This window comes from Entelurus aequoreus, linkage group LG02 (genome assembly GCF_033978785.1).
Source record: "Entelurus aequoreus isolate RoL-2023_Sb linkage group LG02, RoL_Eaeq_v1.1, whole genome shotgun sequence".
NCBI classification, from domain to species: domain Eukaryota; kingdom Metazoa; phylum Chordata; class Actinopteri; order Syngnathiformes; family Syngnathidae; genus Entelurus; species Entelurus aequoreus.
In genome coordinates, this window is record NC_084732.1 from 51,181,686 (window position 1) to 51,199,890 (window position 18,205).

Here is an 18,205-nt window from a genome sequence, read left to right on the forward strand (position 1 = left end):
ACATGCCTCTTTCCCTACAGACCAAACGCATGCTAGTCGAGAAGATGGGTCGCGAGGCAGTGGAGTTGGGTCATGTGGAGGTTAGCATCACTGGTGTGGAGGAGAACACTTTGATTGCCAGTCTGTGTGACCTGTTGGAGAGAATCTGGAGCCATGGGCTGCAAGTTAAACAGGTCAGACAAACAACAGCAACAACACTGCATATATTTCACCTAACTCCTCACCAACTGATTGTGTCCATGCAGGTGTTAAACAACACTATTTTATTCTCACAGTATTCAGATTCATGTTTTGTTTCTGTTTTCAGGGTAAATCTGCCCTGTGGTCCCACTTGCATCATTACCAGGAAAGCAAAGAGAAAAAGAGTGCAACCCCAGCTGGTTTAGGACCTCCAGGTATAGGAAATGCCAACATTTGTAACAAACTGGAGCCAAAACCTGGATTTGTGTTTTATTTCTATCTTAGGTTTTATCCATGATCCTGAAAGACGGAAATCTGATGGTGGGTCTACGATGCCACCTCTTAAAGTGTCACTGATCCAAGACATGAGGTGAGGAAGACTGACATGTATTTCAGTTAACGAATTAATAAGATAGCAATTTGTATGTCAATAAAACTTTTTAAAAAATCTTTTAACTCCATGGAGATATTTTAATTGTAATGATCTTCAAAGCCAAACACGACATTCTACTGAGGTAGCATCTCTAACTGTTACTGGTAGGGCATTCCAGAGTACTGGAGCCCGAATAGAAAACGCTCTGTAGTCCACAGACTTTTTTGGGCTCTGGGAATCACTAATAAGCCAGAGTTCTTTGAACGTAGATTTCTGTCCGGGGCATATGGTACAATACAATCAGCAAGATAGAATGGAGCTAGTCCGTTTAGTATTTTATAGGTAAGTAGTAAAACCTTAAAGTTGCATCTTAAAGGCCTACTGAAACCCACTACTACCGACCACGCAGTCTGATAGTTTATATACCAATGATGAAATCTTAACATTGAAACACATGCCAATACGGCCGGGTTAACTTATAAAGTGCAATTTTAAAATTCCCGCCACACTTCCGGTTGAAAAACTCCTTTGGATATGATTTATGCGCGTGACGTCACAAAATCCACGGAAGTGGTTGTACCCCATCGACCCGATACAAAAACCTCTTGTTTTCTTCGACACAATTCCACAGTATTCTGGACATCTGTGTTGGTGAATCTTTTGCAATTTGTTTAATGAACAATGGAGGCTGCAAAGAAGAACGTTGTAGGTGGGATCGATCGGTGTATTAGCGACTAAGTACAATACTTACAGCAACACAACAAGGACTACTTACTACGCCTAGCCGATGCTTGCCGCCAAACCCACGGATGAAGTCCTTCGTCGCGCCGTCGTTCGCTGGAACGCAGGTGAGCACGGCTGTTGATGGGAAGATGAGGGCTGGCTGGCGTAGGTGGAGCGCTAATGTTTTTTATCATAGTTCTGTGAGGTCCGGTTGCTAAATTAGCCTTAGCGTCGTTAGCAACAGCATTGTTAAGCCTTACCAGGCTGAGAATTTTTAACCGTGTAGTTACATGTACATGGTTTAATAGTATTGTTGATCTTCTGTCTATCCTTCCAGTCAGGGGTTTATTTCTTTTGTTTCTATCTTCATTTGAGAACGATGCTATCACGTTAGCTCAGTAGCTAAGTGTGTCACCGATGTATTGTCGTGGAGATAAAAGTCACTTTAAATGTCCATTTCGCGTGCTCGACTCTCATTTTCAAGAGGATATAGTATCCGAGGTGGTTTAAAATACAAATCCGTGATCCACAATAGAAAAAGGAGAGAGTGTGGAATCCAATGAGCCAGCTTGTACCTAAGTTACGGTCAGAGCGAAAAAAGATACGTCCATCACTGCCTCTCTAGTCCTTCACTGTAACGTTCCTCATCTACGAATCTTTCATCCTCGCTCAAATTAATGGGGTAATCGTCGCTTTGTCGCTCCGAATCTCTCGCTCCATTGTAAACAACGGGGAATTGTGAGGAATACTAGCTCCTGTGACGTCACGCTACTTCCGGTACAGGCAAGGCTTTTTTTTATCAGCGAGCAAAAGTTGCGAACTTTATCGTCGATTTTCTCTACTAAATCCTTTCAACAAAAATATGGCAATATCGCGAAATGATCAAGTATGACACATAGAATGGATTTGCTATCCCCGTTTAAATAAAAAAAAATCATTTCAGTAGGCCTCATTTCGCGATATTGCCATATTTTTGCTGAAAGGATTTAATATAGAACAACGACGATAAAGTTTGCAACTTTTGGTCTCTGATTAAAAAAAAGCCTTGCCCCTACCGGAAGTAGCGTGACGACACCGGAGGAAGGACTTCTCATATTTTCCTAATGTTTACACCAGCAGTAATCGAGACGAGACGTAACGAACGCATGAATAATAATCTTAGCGTCGGTGGTGGACAAAATGGGACAGATTTTAGCGATATTACGGAGATGAAAGAAGGTTGTTTTAGTAACACTCTTAATGTGTGACTCAAACGAGAGAGTTGGGTCAAAGATAATTCTTTACAGAGTAGCTTTGTGTAATTGTTTTGTTGTCAATTGTTAAAGTGGTATTATTAAATAGGTGTCGTATCTAGCAGGACCGATAATCAGCATTTCCGTTTTCTTAGCGTTAAGATGCTAAAAGTTGCTGGACATCCATTGTTTAATTTCATTAAGACACGCCTCCAGATGACTACAATCTGGCATGTAGCAGTGAACGCTAACACCGTATTTGCAGCAGCATATAGATGCTGAAGAGTGCAGGGCCAAGGACCGAACCCCTCCAGCCCTTTTAAGGGGACGGGCAAGATGTGCACTTGTATAGTTAGGAGGAGATGCCTCGTTAAGAGGAAAAAAAGAGTTCAATGATTTTAAGATTGTTGTCTCTAATGACCTCATTAACTAATAGCGCTTCAGGAGACTGATCTGATGTTTAAAAAGCCCATGTGATAGGTGGTAGGCGGTTTTGAGCCATTTTTGTTAATGGTATTCGTAGTACTGATATCAATAACGTTACGTCTATTTCGCCCTAGTGCGCCTTAAATATATTTTATCATATCTAGTAATTGATATGGTGGGGATCTTGAGATTATTTGCTTGGTACTGCGATAGATTTATCCATCCATTTTCTACCGCTTGATCTTTCGGAGTTGCGGGGGGTGCTGGAGCTTATCTCAGCTGCATTCGGTCGGAAGGCGGCGTACACCCTGGACAAGTAGCCACCTTATAACGCTTCATAATTTGCTACCTCAGTAGAATGCATGTCTACCCCTGGCACAGTCACTACAGAAAAAACATTATGTGAGTTATATATTATTCTACAAGAAATGCTCTGTGTGCAGGAATTTTCGAGCCTGACGCTGGTTAGTTGTAGTTTAACTGACTCATCACCCGGGCTGACAGGCACAGTAATTGCCTGTGTTCAACCAGTAATCTATGTTTCTAGCAAGAGTGGTGGCACCTTTCCGGTTAGGGTGAAGGCTGTCTTTCCTCAGCAAGCCCGGTTTGCCCCAGTAAGAGGGCCAATTGTCAATAAACTTGTTAAGTGAGAATAATCTGTTATATCTCTCATCATGGCTTCTCGCAGGCAAGGGGCCCGAGACAAGTACGAGATGTCGAGAGATCTTTCTAGCGAGATCACAAAATCCTAGCTATGTTCCTCTTTGTAATCTCTGACTGTCTCATCCTAGTGTCATTGGAGCCGACATGTACAACTATGTTTGCGTAGCTAGTGGTGCAATTAGCCTGTCGTACGTGTTTACTAGGCCTGTTGCTAGTCGGGCCCCAGAACTACACTTAATTACGGCTGGTTTACGAAGCTGTATGTTCCAGGTGATGGAGTCTCCTATGACTAAAGTGTGGTGTCTGGTAGACTGGGGTGTAGGACTAACCAAGTTACGAAATTACTCTGCTCTAACTGGCAGACTGGGCCCTCTAGTAAAGCCAACCTATCCACGAGAAAGGTGCACAAAGAACGGGAAGCCATACCCACCGTGTTTCATTCACCGAGTCAAGTTCTTACTGTCTTCAGAGCAGAGTAGCTTTGGATCGGGACTAGCTTAGCTTCGCTAGTTTAGCAACCAGCAACCTGAAAGTGAGGCGGTGAAACAGACAGTGGCTGCTTTGTAAGTTTTATAAGACTAGTAAATGTGTTGGGGAAAGAATAAAGAAAGCTGTAAAACAATTATAAGGACACAGAAAGATAGCACTTAGCTTTTTGAGCGGTAAACATCAGCGGCGGCAGCAAGAGCGAGCAGACTAGCTAGCTTCTATGTCAGCATGAAACGCGTTTGAGTTTGTAATGCACAACAAATTGCGATAAGACACCAATCTGTACTTACTGAAAAACATGAACATTTATATTACAGTATCTGTAAAATATTAGCCCACGTTTCATGTTTTGTTTGTACACAGCTAGCCAGACAGCGTATGTACTGTAGTTGTAATAACACGCATGACGTGCTGCATGCATCATTATCAATATAAAGTGTGACTCACTCGATGGACAATTGTCTGTTTGGTCCAGCTGGCCAGGGATGTTTTTTGGTTAATTATGGGTAAGCATTCCATTTATATCAAAATAGCTTGTCTAAAATAGTCATCTTCGTTGTCTGTTACCAAGTCTGCCATGATTAGAACACACGCATGTTTGATTCTAGAAGGGGTTATTGCCAGAAGTCAGACATGCGCTGCTATGGAAACGGAAATAAATGCGCCGAAGTAGTAGTACCGGCAGTGATTAAAATTACCAAAATACGGTAAATATTGTACATATTACATATTTATACAAACGTGTCTGTTACTACATTATATATGTACTTGCAGTGTGTATGTAAAATGTTGATGGAGGGTTTTGAAGTTGTTTTAGAGGGCTTTGAAAGCTACAACAGTGACTCCCATAAGCGCCATCTTCCAAGCGTTTTTATCATCTTTAAAATCCCCCACCAAGAAAAGACGTGTGTTCATGTCTCTCATGATGATTGTGAACAATGGGCAAAATTCCAAAAAGAGTGCAGTTCCCCTTTAACAGCCTGGGTTCAAGTCAATGATATGACATTTTAGCTAGTATTGGTGTTATTGAACACTGACAAAGTTAGCAGTTAAATAAAGGACTTTATAAACAAGTTGTGGCAACACTCTCTACACATTGCCTGCTGCATGTTTCCTCATGTCATTAACTCTCAGTCACAGCAGCTGACGCTATGTTGGAAAAATGAGAGCAACGTCACGCATTTTTCTCCTCCACGGTATACTTTTAGTGTGGGACAAATGCATCTCCCTCCAATATTGTCCACACCTGTCGCCATGTATTAACAGCAGTGTGCTCTGAAACGCACGCCGAGACCCTAAGCTACGAAAGTGAGGCGAGAGAAATAAAGTCAAACGAAGCGATTGGCTCTGGAGCAAGGTCCATGTAGTTGCTTTCCGCCCTGTTTTCTCAAGCCAAACGGGGCCATTGCACAAACGCTGCTGCAACTCTGTTTCCAGGAAATGAGCGGTGTTGCCTAAAATGCAATAGTAATTGACGGTTTTTCGATAATTGACATTTTTAAACGGTGTTACTAACCGTCTGGAATTTTACCGCGGTTTTATCATTATATAATTTACCGTTACATCCCTAGCTGTCACCAAGAGTAGTGTTTGTTTATGTTGCAGGAACGTACGTGTGTGTGTTCGTGCGTGCGTGTCTGTATGTGTGTAGTGCACATTACTTCTAGCCTAATAACCACGGCCGCCCTCCGGGTCAAGTCAGTGTCTCACACAAAGCACTGTGCTTCTAGTAAGGCGACCCCCAAACTAAATGTTGACGCGAAGACTGTTAGCATACTCTTCACTCATAATGGAGAAAAAAAAGATGTCCTGCATCCCTTAATTAATTAGTAATCTATCCCATTGTCATGATATGGAGTAGATGTTTTCCTTCAAAATAATAACAATGTTTCAGTAAAGGTGATAATAGTGCAATGTCATAACTAGGGGAAAAGTCCCAGTAATATTTGACTCTGTTGCCACGGAGATACCCCGTGCAGAGGAAAGTGGGTTAGTCAGATGTCAATGTTGGAGACAGGAGAGGTTGATTAAGGGGCGTAGAGTAGAAGGCGTTGGAGGAGACACGAGCGTCTCTCATAGAGCAAGCAAGCTTATGACACAGATGGAGCGGAAAGGAATGTGTCTGGATGTTAGAGACTTGACAGTGCCTTGCAGCAAAACAGTAACACACGCACATACACACAGGAAGTCACAGACAAATATCTTTCCAGCCATAAATAACTACTTGGGATGCCTAAAATATGTATTAAAGGTATACTACAGTATTGTATTGCCACATCTTGACTTAGTGTGTATAAATCCCCAAACTGTCTTGAAATAATGGCTTCATGATGATCCTGGGTTTTTGTACAAATACGTCACCTCCTGACCTTTGACCTTGTGGTTTTATTTCCAGACACATTCAAAACATAAGTGAGATCAAGACCGACGTGGGCAAGGCCAGAGCTTGGGTTCGCCTCTCCATGGAAAATAAGTTACTCTCCAGGCACCTGAAGCAACTGTTGTCTGACCTTGAGCTTACAAAGTGAGCAAAACAATGCACAAGCAGGGCTCCAATTTTAGGGTGTACTCTTATTAGGCCATACAAGTGAGGGCACAAGCAGAATTTCTCAAATTTGTTATCAATTCATGATTTTAGAGGAATTTTTAACTCAAAAGAATTAGGATCCACTTATTTGTAATGAATGAGCACTAGGGCAAAGTATCGCACAGCAGTCTATTGTTGCATAAATAATTTACATTCACAAGCACTTCATAATTTATATGGTGGGTAGTCAACTAGGTCAGGAAGGTTTCTGTCTGCCTTTCTGACCTTGCAATGACATGTACCGGTATCTACTTTCAATAGTAATACACTTATTTATCCGTTTTCTCAAAATAAACAGCAATATGTCAACTTTTTTTATATTTGAATTTTATCTTGAAACATGTATATTTTTAAATTATTTTGTTTTTAACCCACTTTAGGAAACTGTACAAGCGATATGCATTCCTGCGTTGTGATGATGAGAAAGAGCAATTTCTCTACCATCTCCTGTCCTTCAATGCTGTGGACTACTTCTGTTTCACCAATGTCTTCACCACCATCAGTGAGTTCTGCTACTGCACATCTGGTTTTGGTGTTGATTCTGCTTGGACTGACCAATACGTGTCTCGTGTTTCTCCCAGTGATCCCATATCATGTGGTAGTGGTTCCCAGTAGGAAGCTGGGTGGCTCCATGTTTACAGCCAATCCCTGGGTGTGTGTGTCAGGTGAACTGGCAGAGACAGGCGTTCTGCAGGTGCCGAGGAACACTCAAGAGATCACTTTTGAGGTGAGCTACCTGCCTTTGTGTATTTGGGGTTTGCATATAAATTTGAAATCAAACCATGGAGGCATGGCGGAAATATTTATAAAACAATCTTGCCTTCCTTTAGGGATGTCTCGGTATAAAAATGTCTTATCATGGTTGTTGTGACCAAAATGATCACGGTTATCATTATTATCGCTGTATTTTTAAATGTGCTCATAATTTTCTAAAATTACTTATACTGAAATCTTTTAACCAAGTTTAATTTAAAAAAACACAAACAACACATTCAAAATGATTACCTTTGTGAGGAAACATTGTAGATAAAAACAGTTTCATGGACCTCAAGTAGAAATTGAATATGCATATTAAAGCAACACAATCATCATAGACAAGTAAAATGGCAGAAAAATAAATAAATAAAATAAATCTGAAAATTGTGCAAGATGGCGCCTGATGGCCATAAGACGTAACTGCACTTTTTGTCCATATATCTAGATAAAAATAGTGTTCATAGTTTTGTTGGCCAACCAAAATAAACAGGAGTGATACCTCACACATCGAATACACAATCTTCACAGCCCGCATTCAATTCGATGACAAAACGTTATAGCAAGTATTTGTTATTTGAACACTGAGACAGTATGCAGTTAAATAAAGGACAAGTGAGCCTCCCAGTAAACAAGTTAAAAGACTTTATAAACAAGATAAGGCAACGTTTTCCAACACGTCGCCTGCTGCATGTTTCCTCACATCATTAACTCTCAGTCACACCTGATGGACGCTGAATTGAGAAAATAAAAGCAACATCAAATAGTTTTCAATGTATACTTTTAGTGTGAGACAAATGTGTCTGTCTCCAATATTGTCCACACCTGTCGCCATCTAAAAACAGCAGTGCGCTCTTAAATGCGTGCCGAGACTCCACGGAAATAAAGCGAGGGAAAATTAAGTTGAACACACTGACAATGTATACAGAGTTCGGTCTTTGTCCCATCAGACCAGACCATGGTCTGAGAGTATTTCAATTGCATTTTGGCAAACTTTTTACGAAGAAAGGGCTTCCATATGGCCACTATACCAGTCAGGCCAGATTGGTGGATTGCTGCAGTGATGGTAGTCCTTCTGGAAGGTTCTCCTCTCTTAAGAGAGGAATGCTGGACCTCTGACAGAGTGACCATAGGGTTCTTAGTCTATTCCCTAAGACTAAGATGAATGCAGAAATGTACAGAGACATCCTGGATGAAAACTGCCCAAAGATAGGTGTGCGAAGCCTGTAGCATCGTATTCAAAAAGACTTGAGGCTGTAATTGCTGCCAAAGATGCATCAACAAAGTATTGAGCAAAGGCTGTGAATATTTATGTACATATGATATTTTTTTTATTTTTTTTAGGAATTAGCAAAATAAAAAAATAAAAACTTTTCACATGGTCATTATAGGGTATTTTGTGTCAAATTTTAAGGACAAAAAATAATTTATTCCATTTTGGAATAAGGCCGTACCATAACAAAATGTGGTATATGTGAAGCCCTGTGAATTATTTCCGGATGCACTGTATACTGTCAATGTTGATCATCTTTGCTGTTGCCTCCATGTTGATGGTGTGAAGTATTTGTCTAAATTGAAGTTGGAAGATTAATATTTTTTGGAATAATGTCTTTGAATAAAGTTTTGAAATCAAATGCTCTATATGCCATGGTTCACAGAATGAATTGTATATGCTCCTTCTTTTCCAGTGCCAGAACCTGGGTAAGCTGACCACAGTGCAGCTCGGCCACGATAACACAGGTCTCTACGCTAAATGGTTGGTGGAGTGTGTCATGGTCCGCAACGAGATCACAGGGCACACATACAAGCAAGTGCACTTGTTCCGAGAAAAAAATCACATTGCTTTGACCTAAATTAGAAAACTAACATAAATGTTTTTGACGGGTAGGTTTCCATGCGGCCGGTGGCTGGGGAAGGGTGTGGATGATGGCAGCCTGGAGAGGATACTGGTAGGAGAACTGATGACACCCAGCACGGAGAACGATGAAAGGATGTGTCGCACACCGCCGATGCAGCAGTCGCCAGGGATGATGAGGAGATTTGTTACCATCTCACCAAACAGCAAGCCAAGTAAGCAACAGAAATGCACACGGCTAAATGGAGAGAAGCAAAACATCCATCAAACTGCCGACAATTTAATTTGTTTATCATTTGAATAAAAAAGACTGCATAACAAAGAAGAGCTGCTCTTTGTTTAATCCAATTTATTCAGTTTTGGATTTTTTTTCGACTTGTGCACCATTTTTTTTTTTTTTCAGTCGAATTTGAAGTTGTTGAAATCCTACATTTGCAATCTGTTAAATGTTTTTTCTGTAATGAGGAAACCAAAAGATGAAATGCCTTTTTTGTGATTTTTGACAGCCAGTCATCAATCCTGTGCACTTTTCCCTCATGCAGAGTTAAACACCGGTCAGATTCAGGAGGGAGTGGGCGAGGCCATCAATGGAATCGTGAAGCACTTCCACAAACCGGAAAAGGAGGTGAGAGACGGTCGTCTAGACAGGCCCTGTAATGTCATTCTATTATTCATTAAAAAGCTTTGAGACGTCGACAACATTCTCTACCCTGAGTCGTTAAGTGATCTTATTCAGATTGTTGAAAAAAATTAAGAAGTTTAAATATTGGCTTTTTTACACCCACGTATGATTTGACTGACGCAGAATGATACCAAATAATATGCTTTGTGTATTAGAATAATTGTTATGCAATACTAAATGTAGTCATTATTATTATCATTACCACTACCATACTGTGAACAAAATGGAATAAATTAATTTTTGTCTACAAAATTCTATGGACAATACCTCATAATGAAAATGTTAAAAGTTTCTTCATTTAGCAAGTGTATCAAAACTAAAAAAAATACATGTACATGATAAGTATTCACAACCTTTGCTCAATACTTCTGCGTGGACTGACCAACACGTGGCGCAAATGTTAGACCGGCTGTGCCTGCAACTTGAGGGTTTCAGTTTCGGTTCCAGCTTTTTCTGATGGGTCGTGGTTACCGCTTTACATGGCAGCTTCCGCCATCAGTGTGGGAAAGTGTGTGTGAATGTGAAGTACAATGTAAAGTGCTTTGGGTTTTTGGGGGGGTTTTTTGGTATTATTTTTTTACCACTCAGGCAAATCATATAGTTGATGTACAAACCCCGTTTCCATATGAGTTGGGAAATTGTGTTAGATGTAAACATAAACGGAATACAATGATTTGCAAATCATTTTCATATTTCATATATCATTTCATATTTAGTTGAATATGCTACAAAGACAACATATTTGATGTTTGTTTTTTTTTTGCAAATAATCCTTAACTTTAGAATTTGATGCCAGCAACACGTGACAAAGAAGTTGGGAAAGGTGGCAATAAATACTTATAAAGTTGAGGAATGCTCATCAAACACTTATTTGGAACATCCCACAGGTAAACAGGCAAATTGAGAACAGGTGGGGGCCATGATTGGGTATAAAAGTAGATTCCATGAAATGCTCAGTCATTCACAAACAAGGATGGGGTGAGGGTCACCACTTTGTCAACAAATGCATGAGCAAATTGTTGAACAGTTTAAGAAAAACCTTTCTCAACCAGCTATTGCAAGGGATTTAGGGATTTCACCATCTACGGTCCGTAATATCATCAAAGGGTTAATGCTGAAAGGTACATACAGGTTTTGGAGCAACATATGTTGCCATCAAAGCAACGTTACCATGGACGCCCCTGCTTATTTCAGCAAGACAATGCCAAGCTACGTGTTACATCAACGTGGCTTCATAGTAAAAGAGTGCGGGTATTAGACTGGCCTGCCTGTAGTCCAGACCTGTCTCCCATTGAAAATGTGTGGCGCATTATGAAGCCTAAAATACCACAACGGAGACCCCTGGAACGTTGAACAACTTAATCTGAACATCAAGCAAGAATGGGAAAGAATTCCACCTGAGAAGCTTAAAAAATGTGTTTCCTCAGTTCCCAAACGTTTACTGAGTGTTGTTAAAAGGAAAGGCCATGTAACACAGTGGTGAACATGCCCCTCTGCCAACTACTTTGGCTCGTGTTGCAGCCATGAAATTCTAAGTTAATAATTATTTGCAAAAAAAAAAAAAAGTTTATGAGTTTGAACATCAAATATCTTGTCTTTGTAGTGCAATCAATTGAATATGGGTTGAAAAGGATTTGCAAATCATTGTATTCCGTTTATATTTACATCTAACACAATTTCCCAACTCATATGGAAACGGGGTTTGTAGATGCCCATATCTGCTGTAAATAATTGCTTTACAAAAGAGAAGTGTGGAATACTTCTCTTGTTGCCTTTTTTGTATTTCACTTTATTAAATTGATATAATTATTGTTTGGCGCAGCCGGACCGGAGCAGGAGGGGATAAAAAGAAGACAGAGGGGGAAATTGCAGGGACAAGACAGAGAGAAAACAACAACAAAAACAAAAGTAACAACAACATCAGCAAATACAATATGTACAAATATGATATGCAAATTTCTAGCAAAGAAGCAGTTAGTGAAGTAGATAGTAATACCACAGAAATGACAATGAACATTATTGCACTACAAATGGAGCAATAAATATACCAATAGAACCGAACCCTTTGAGGCATGCAGGCTCCGATGGCTACACCAGACCCCAATAATAATAACAATAATAATAAAACATTTTTTAAAAGCCTCGGAACCCCCCGTCCACAAAGAATCGAATGCAGCGGAAGATAGGTGCAAGCATTTTAACCTGCTTGCTTCCTGGTCTGACTATATGAGCTAGGCCCCACTAATACACACGCACGCATCAAAAGGATAACGTTGTTAGAAAAGCAATGTTTGGAAAGGTGTAGGATTTCACTTACCGGTTCAATATGCATGCGCAACGGGCATACATGTTTGCGAAAGACAGCTGTGATTGACAGCCATAACCGTCAGTCATTTTAGATTGGCTGAATGACAAGTTTTACAAAGTATTTAATTGTGACAAATATATAGACCAGTGGCGGCTGCTGGTCTTTCAAGTAGGGGAAGCTCAATTTCAGCCACTCTCTAAATACCAGCACAGTTTCCAATAAGAGATAGAAAATGCTACACTTGATAAGGAAAGTATTACTTAAAGGATTGTTAAAATCGCTAAATCAACTAGGAACAACGGAATGAGACTTGAAAAATGCTCTGGCAGTGGTTTATATGTCCTACTCAGTGGCCTAGTGGTTAGAGTGTCTGCCCTGAGATCGGTAGGTTGTGAGTTCAAACCCCGGCCGAGTCATTCCAAAGACTATAAAAATGGGACCCATTACCTCCCTGCTTGGCACTCAGCATCAAGGGTTGGAATTGGGGGTTAAATCACCAAAAATGATTCCCGGGCGCAGCACAGCTGCTGCCAACTGCTCCCCTCACCTCCCAGGGGGTGATTAAGGGGATGGGTCAAATGCAGAGGGCAAATTTCACCAAAAACAGTGTGTGTGTGACAATAATTGGTACTTTAACTTTAACTTTAACTTCAAGATCGCTGATTCGCTCATTTTGATGTCAATCAAAAAGGGATTCAGCTGAGCATCCAGGGCAGCAAAGGCTAAGCCCACTTTCCATATACTTTTAGAGACATTCGGCGTTCGATGGGCCGGACAAAACCGAGCATTTAAATGGTAATTATGATAACTGCTGTAAAACTCTCAACAGTTAGTTTTACCGTTTTAAATTAATATTATCGAAACTGCACTTTGATAAACTCACAGACTGAGCTTGCTACTTAAAGCTAACATGAAAACAAGAGACATTAACGTATTTCACCAATATTTCAAACAATAAAAGCTCAGCCATTAAAATGGATAAATACTAAAACTAAAACACTCAAACTAAAACACTCAGTGAAATACACAACATGCAAAATAGTAGGTTTTTTAACAGTGTCTTTATTTGTTTTAGTTATTTGAAACAAAAAGTACTTGGTAAAAAGATTTCAGTGTGTATATAAATACTTTTTGAGCATATTCAACATTACTGCAATAATAACGATAACCTTATTCGCGTGGCGAAGTTGGTAGAGTGGCCGTGTCAGCAATCGGAGGGTTGCTGGTTACTGGGGTTCAATCCCCACCTTCTACCATCCTAGTCACGTCCGTTGTGTCCTTGGGCAAGACACTTCACCCTTGCTCCTGATGGCTGCTGGTTAGCGCCTTGCATGGCAGCTCCCGCTATCAGTGTGTGAATATGTGTGTAAATGGGTGAATGTGGAAATACTGTCAAAGCGCTTTGAGTACCTTGAAGGTAGAAAAGCGCTATACAAGTATAACCCATTTATCATTATCATATATAACCTCGATAATTTTGGTTACAATTACCGTGATGTCACATTTTTGTATCGTTACATCCCCCAATAAATAGTGTTAAAACACTTAAATTATAGCAGTAGGTAAGTAAACATTTGAGTGGTACTGTAAATTTAACCACAACTTTTGTGTCTTTTGCTATCAATGTTGTTGTTGTAAACGTCGAATTAACAGTATACCCATCATTACACAACCACAATGGATTTGAAATAAATCAATAAACAAATCCATATGTGATTAAAATGTTGAGTTATGCTTTGGTTTAAGAGGCTTGACAAATATATGACATTTACCATTTAAGAATTACAGCTACAAGTACATTATGTAGACAATATCCATTTCATTTTCAGTAATTCAACTGACATAATTGTAAGTAGATGTATCTTGTTTAATACATATAATGGATGGATGGATGTAATAATGTCCACAGGCTTTAATCTACAGCAAATTATTTTCATCAAAGGGTTAAAATAGTGCTTATATATTCAGTGTGTTTGGGCACACTCAATCCAATATTGTACTTGTAGCTTTTCTGAATGGTTCATTTTTGTTACAGCTTTTAAATTAAAATTTAAGGTCTGCACTTCAATTACATGTTGACTAATTTATTATTATTGTTGATTTATTTCTAATCCATTGTGGTGGTGTACACTGTAAAGGCAAAATCATAAAAAAAACTGTCACTGTCCCAATTCTAGCTGTGTTTACAAACAATAACATTGACAGCAAAGGATGTTCAGTACTATTTAAAATGTTGTTTATTTTGAAGTACCAGTAAAATGTTGGAAGCCATTACTTGTTTTTTTTGTTGGTTCAAAACTTTTTATTTGGAGCCCACTGCAAAATGTACCTTTAAGTTGTTATTTGGGATAATGATCAATGTTTTATTTAATTTTTTTTAGAATGTTTTCTTACAATCGGATCTGTTGTTTCTCTTCACAGAGAGGCAGTTTGACTCTTCTGCTCTGTGGGGAGTTTGGTCTCGTCTGGGCTCTGGAGCAGGTGTTCCAGCACGGTTTCAAATCACCCCGACTTTTTAAAAATGTCTTCATCTGGGACTTCTTGGGTAAGAGCCACCATGCCTTTTAAAAAAAAACACATTTGAGTTATTTATTTTAAATTATCAAAGCATTAACGTTCTTTTAATGATGTGCAACAGAAAAGGCACAGGTGTACTTTGAAAGCGCTGAGCAGCGGGAGGTGAATCCGGATGAAAATTGGCAAAGCAGAGTATGCCACTTCTGCCGCTTCATGCGCGCAATCAACAACACGTCGCGAAACATTGGCAAGGACGGAAAGTTTCAGATGCTCATTTGTCTGGGTGCAAGGTAGGCAGGAAACATCTGTTTGTAGTTAAAATTAAAAGGGTTCACCTTCTGACAAACAAAGCAAAGCACCGTTATAACTCTCATACTAAAAAAAATAATGCCTGATGAAATGTTCTGATCCTGGATATAACTTTTGCAGTATTTCAGAAACCTAACAGCATTACTACATATTTTAATGACACTACAGTGTTTTATCAAAGATAATAGTGTTCATGCTTCCATTTTTGAAAATGGTACTTAAATGATAAAGACGTACAGGTGCATTCACTGTACTACTTTTGTTGTTTCTCTTAGGGATCACTTGCTGCATCACTGGATCGCGCTGCTGGCAGATTGTCCAATCACTGCTCAGATGTACGAGGAGGCCGCACTGATCAAGGACCGCTCACTGGTCAACTCTCTGATCCGAGTGCTCCAGACTCTGCAGGAGTTCAACATCACCCTGGAAGCATCGCTCATCAAAGGTGTCGGCATCTAAACCAAACCATCTCCACAGATGAGCATAGCCGTACCAATTAAAAGTAAACCTTTTATATGCAGGAAAAGACTCTTTACAGACAACATATTTGGCTTATGTTCAAGATACTGTTATATTTGCCATATACTGTATTAGGTGCAATGAGCCTTTTAAAATCTGTTGTTTTTATCCACAATGATGTGGTCATGTTATGAACATGTTTTCTATTATCAACCATGTTTTTTTCCACATTATTGACAATGACCCTCTTGTGCTATAATGTTTTATCGAAAGCTAAATATTTTAATTGTTTAAGTGAACTGCTGACTATGGCTATATTTAAGGGGATGTGGAGGTTCAGAACTGTTAATATATTTTGTCAGAGAAAAACAGTATTATTTTGTAAACTCCGTCAAGTTGCTTGCTCTGTTGTCAACTCAGATTCTAATGTCATAATGCAGAGTTTAAAGCAAATGTAGATGTATGCTTTATAAGTATGTATATGACAGGAAGGGAGAATTGAACTCTGGAATTTACAAAGGAATTCAAAAGTTGTTTACATTACAGCTTTTTCTTATAAAAATGTATGCAGATCTTATGTGAAATACCTTTGTACCAGGAAAAAGTGTTCTTCTTGCATGATATTGACAGTTCCCCAAAATGGTAAATATCTCTGAGGGGATACAAAATAATGAGTTATTTGTTCGCCTCCAATTCCACAAGAGATGTGTGGTCCAGCTTTATTTTTAAAGAAGTTAGAAACGACAGCCTTGATGTAAATACTTCCATCCAGCCCGAGTCCCTGACCCATCATCCAAGCCTTTGTACTCCTGTCACTGTCTTGGGAGAAAATGTATGTCGACTACTTGAGATAAAGGATGCTTGTCTGCTGTAGCCATCCAAATTGGGAGCGAAAATTAGTACTTTTATTAACCCCCATCTCATTTTGTTACGGTTTCTTGCTATGCATTTTCTAGAGCAGAAATTACTCCCCGCCCCAAACCCACACCCGCCTACACCCTGTAAAGCCTTTATCAAGGTCACTTTAGGCCATATCTCTCACAATGAACTTGACTGCACAGAGAAAGATATTTGATAATTGATGGACTTTGTTTTCTGTGCCAATAGTGTCTGGAATGAACTCATACATGAGCATCTTGCAAGATATATATTTTTGTTTTCCAAAACAGTTGTACATTTACTGGAATAGCTGTATAATGTAGTGTTTACTAAGTAAGATACCTTGTACAGTGTAAAATATATGAAGAATAAAACATCTGCAATGCACTTTTTGTTTTCTACGTTCATTTACTTAAGATTTCAGTACGAATATAGCATACTTTAGAAAAGTATACATTTTAGAAATTATTTAACCTGAGGTCATACATGTAAACGGTATGTTTAGCCTCGTCTAAAAATAATACAAGAAAAATGACCATAGGAATGTTTTGCAGTAATTTTAAATAGTTTGTTTGTAGCTGATCTTAATGCGCACTTTTAAAATACAGGATGGTGTGGATATGACAAATTTCTACTAAAGTAAACTTTCTCGTCGAATGTTCCTTCCAACTTGGCCTATGTGAGCTTTTGAAGATATTTCCTTTGTCAGCCGAGAACATGTAAACAAACTCGTTCGCGCCATGTCAAAATGGGTGTTTATCTTCAAAGGGTACACCTGGTGCATTATGGGTGTTTGAGTTTCAAATGACTCCCAAGAGCAGTCACCAAGAGCTGTCTTCCTGATAGTTCACTACGACTCCCAGCGTGCCGTATCCTTTTTGCTCGTACGCGATTGGTCGACTCAGTTTCAAACTATACGGCCGCACGCCTTATATGGTCAACGTGAGCTCGCGCTGTTCATTCCGTGTTTTTATGCTAATCACATTTTAATGGCCAGCTGTATGCAGTCATAGTAAGAGCATGCGCAGTGTGTGACAAGAAAACGGCGAATATTTTTTTGAAGTTTTTGTTCGGTAAGTCTCAGATTTGTTCTTATTAATTGTATGTGTATGACGGTGCTATTTTAATTTGTGTGGAATGAACAAACCCGCTTTGGATGTTTAGTGTTGACTCGTAGTTGTGAGTCGGACGCACAAAGCGCGGCAGACAACGGGGGTGAATGGCAGCATGGCGTGGTGATGGTAGCGCAGCGAGCTAGCTAGCATGCTAACGGCTAACAACAATGAACCATATTTGGCGCTCTAGCGGGCAATAGTTTGAATTTAAAGGGAGGGCCTCTTTAACGCGACATTCGCCTTTTAACAAACACTGGAAACTTGAGCGGGTAATGCAAAGTGAAACACAATTTCACCATGGTATAACGAGTGTTTGATGTATTTCAACGTAGCTTTTTGTTTCTCCGTTTGAGAGACGTGACTGACTTGCTGTCTGTTAGGATTGCTACTTTGTCATCGAACAGTCACACGGTAGATCACTGATCAATGGATGTGATTAATGTTCGAACTTTTTAACACAGTGACGTTCTTTGTTCTTAGAACGCGTTTGTGAACGCTTGAAGCTTTAAAGTGTCAAAATTATTTTTTTATTGAATAAAGTGGCTTGAAATGCGTCTATTTTTTTAAGCGCCATTTGAAGGTTAGCAGTGTTGTCTGTCATTTTAGCACTTAATGCATTGTTGTCAAAAGGTCTCACTCGTCCAGGGGATTTCAC

The 18,205-nt window shown here is 39.5% G+C and overlaps 2 protein-coding genes across 8 annotated transcripts in view; both read left to right on the forward strand.

Moving 5' to 3' along the window:
• The window catches only part of LOC133635529 (DENN domain-containing protein 5A-like), an 84,939-nt gene extending 68,106 nt beyond the window's left edge, over nucleotides 1-16,833 (forward strand). For 3 of the 4 annotated variants that reach the window (XM_062028729.1, XM_062028738.1, XM_062028745.1), the window contains 12 exons: nucleotides 21-173; nucleotides 308-395; nucleotides 466-550; nucleotides 6,482-6,610; nucleotides 7,054-7,175; nucleotides 7,255-7,400; nucleotides 9,115-9,233; nucleotides 9,315-9,496; nucleotides 9,824-9,906; nucleotides 14,693-14,816; nucleotides 14,910-15,078; nucleotides 15,373-16,832. In XM_062028729.1, coding sequence (XP_061884713.1) covers nucleotides 21-173; nucleotides 308-395; nucleotides 466-550; nucleotides 6,482-6,610; nucleotides 7,054-7,175; nucleotides 7,255-7,400; nucleotides 9,115-9,233; nucleotides 9,315-9,496; nucleotides 9,824-9,906; nucleotides 14,693-14,816; nucleotides 14,910-15,078; nucleotides 15,373-15,556 — 1,584 coding nt within the window. In that variant the 3' untranslated portion in view covers nucleotides 15,557-16,832. Of the gene's footprint in view, nucleotides 1-20; nucleotides 174-307; nucleotides 396-465; nucleotides 551-6,481; nucleotides 6,611-7,053; nucleotides 7,176-7,254; nucleotides 7,401-9,114; nucleotides 9,234-9,314; nucleotides 9,497-9,823; nucleotides 9,907-14,692; nucleotides 14,817-14,909; nucleotides 15,079-15,372 lie in introns of all 4 variants that reach the window. The other variant, XM_062028753.1, reaches the window with a different exon arrangement.
• A 512-nt stretch (nucleotides 16,834-17,345) lies between these two features.
• The window catches only part of sinhcafl (SIN3-HDAC complex associated factor, like), a 19,374-nt gene continuing 18,514 nt past the window's right edge, over nucleotides 17,346-18,205 (forward strand). For 2 of the 4 annotated variants that reach the window (XM_062067985.1, XM_062068011.1), the window contains exons 1-2: nucleotides 17,346-17,508; nucleotides 18,181-18,205. The exon at nucleotides 18,181-18,205 is cut by the window's right edge and continues 154 nt beyond it. The gene's annotated coding sequence lies outside the window, so the exon portion shown is untranslated. Of the gene's footprint in view, nucleotides 17,509-17,625; nucleotides 17,820-18,180 lie in introns of those variants that run through there. The other 2 variants (XM_062067994.1, XM_062068004.1) reach the window with 2 other exon arrangements.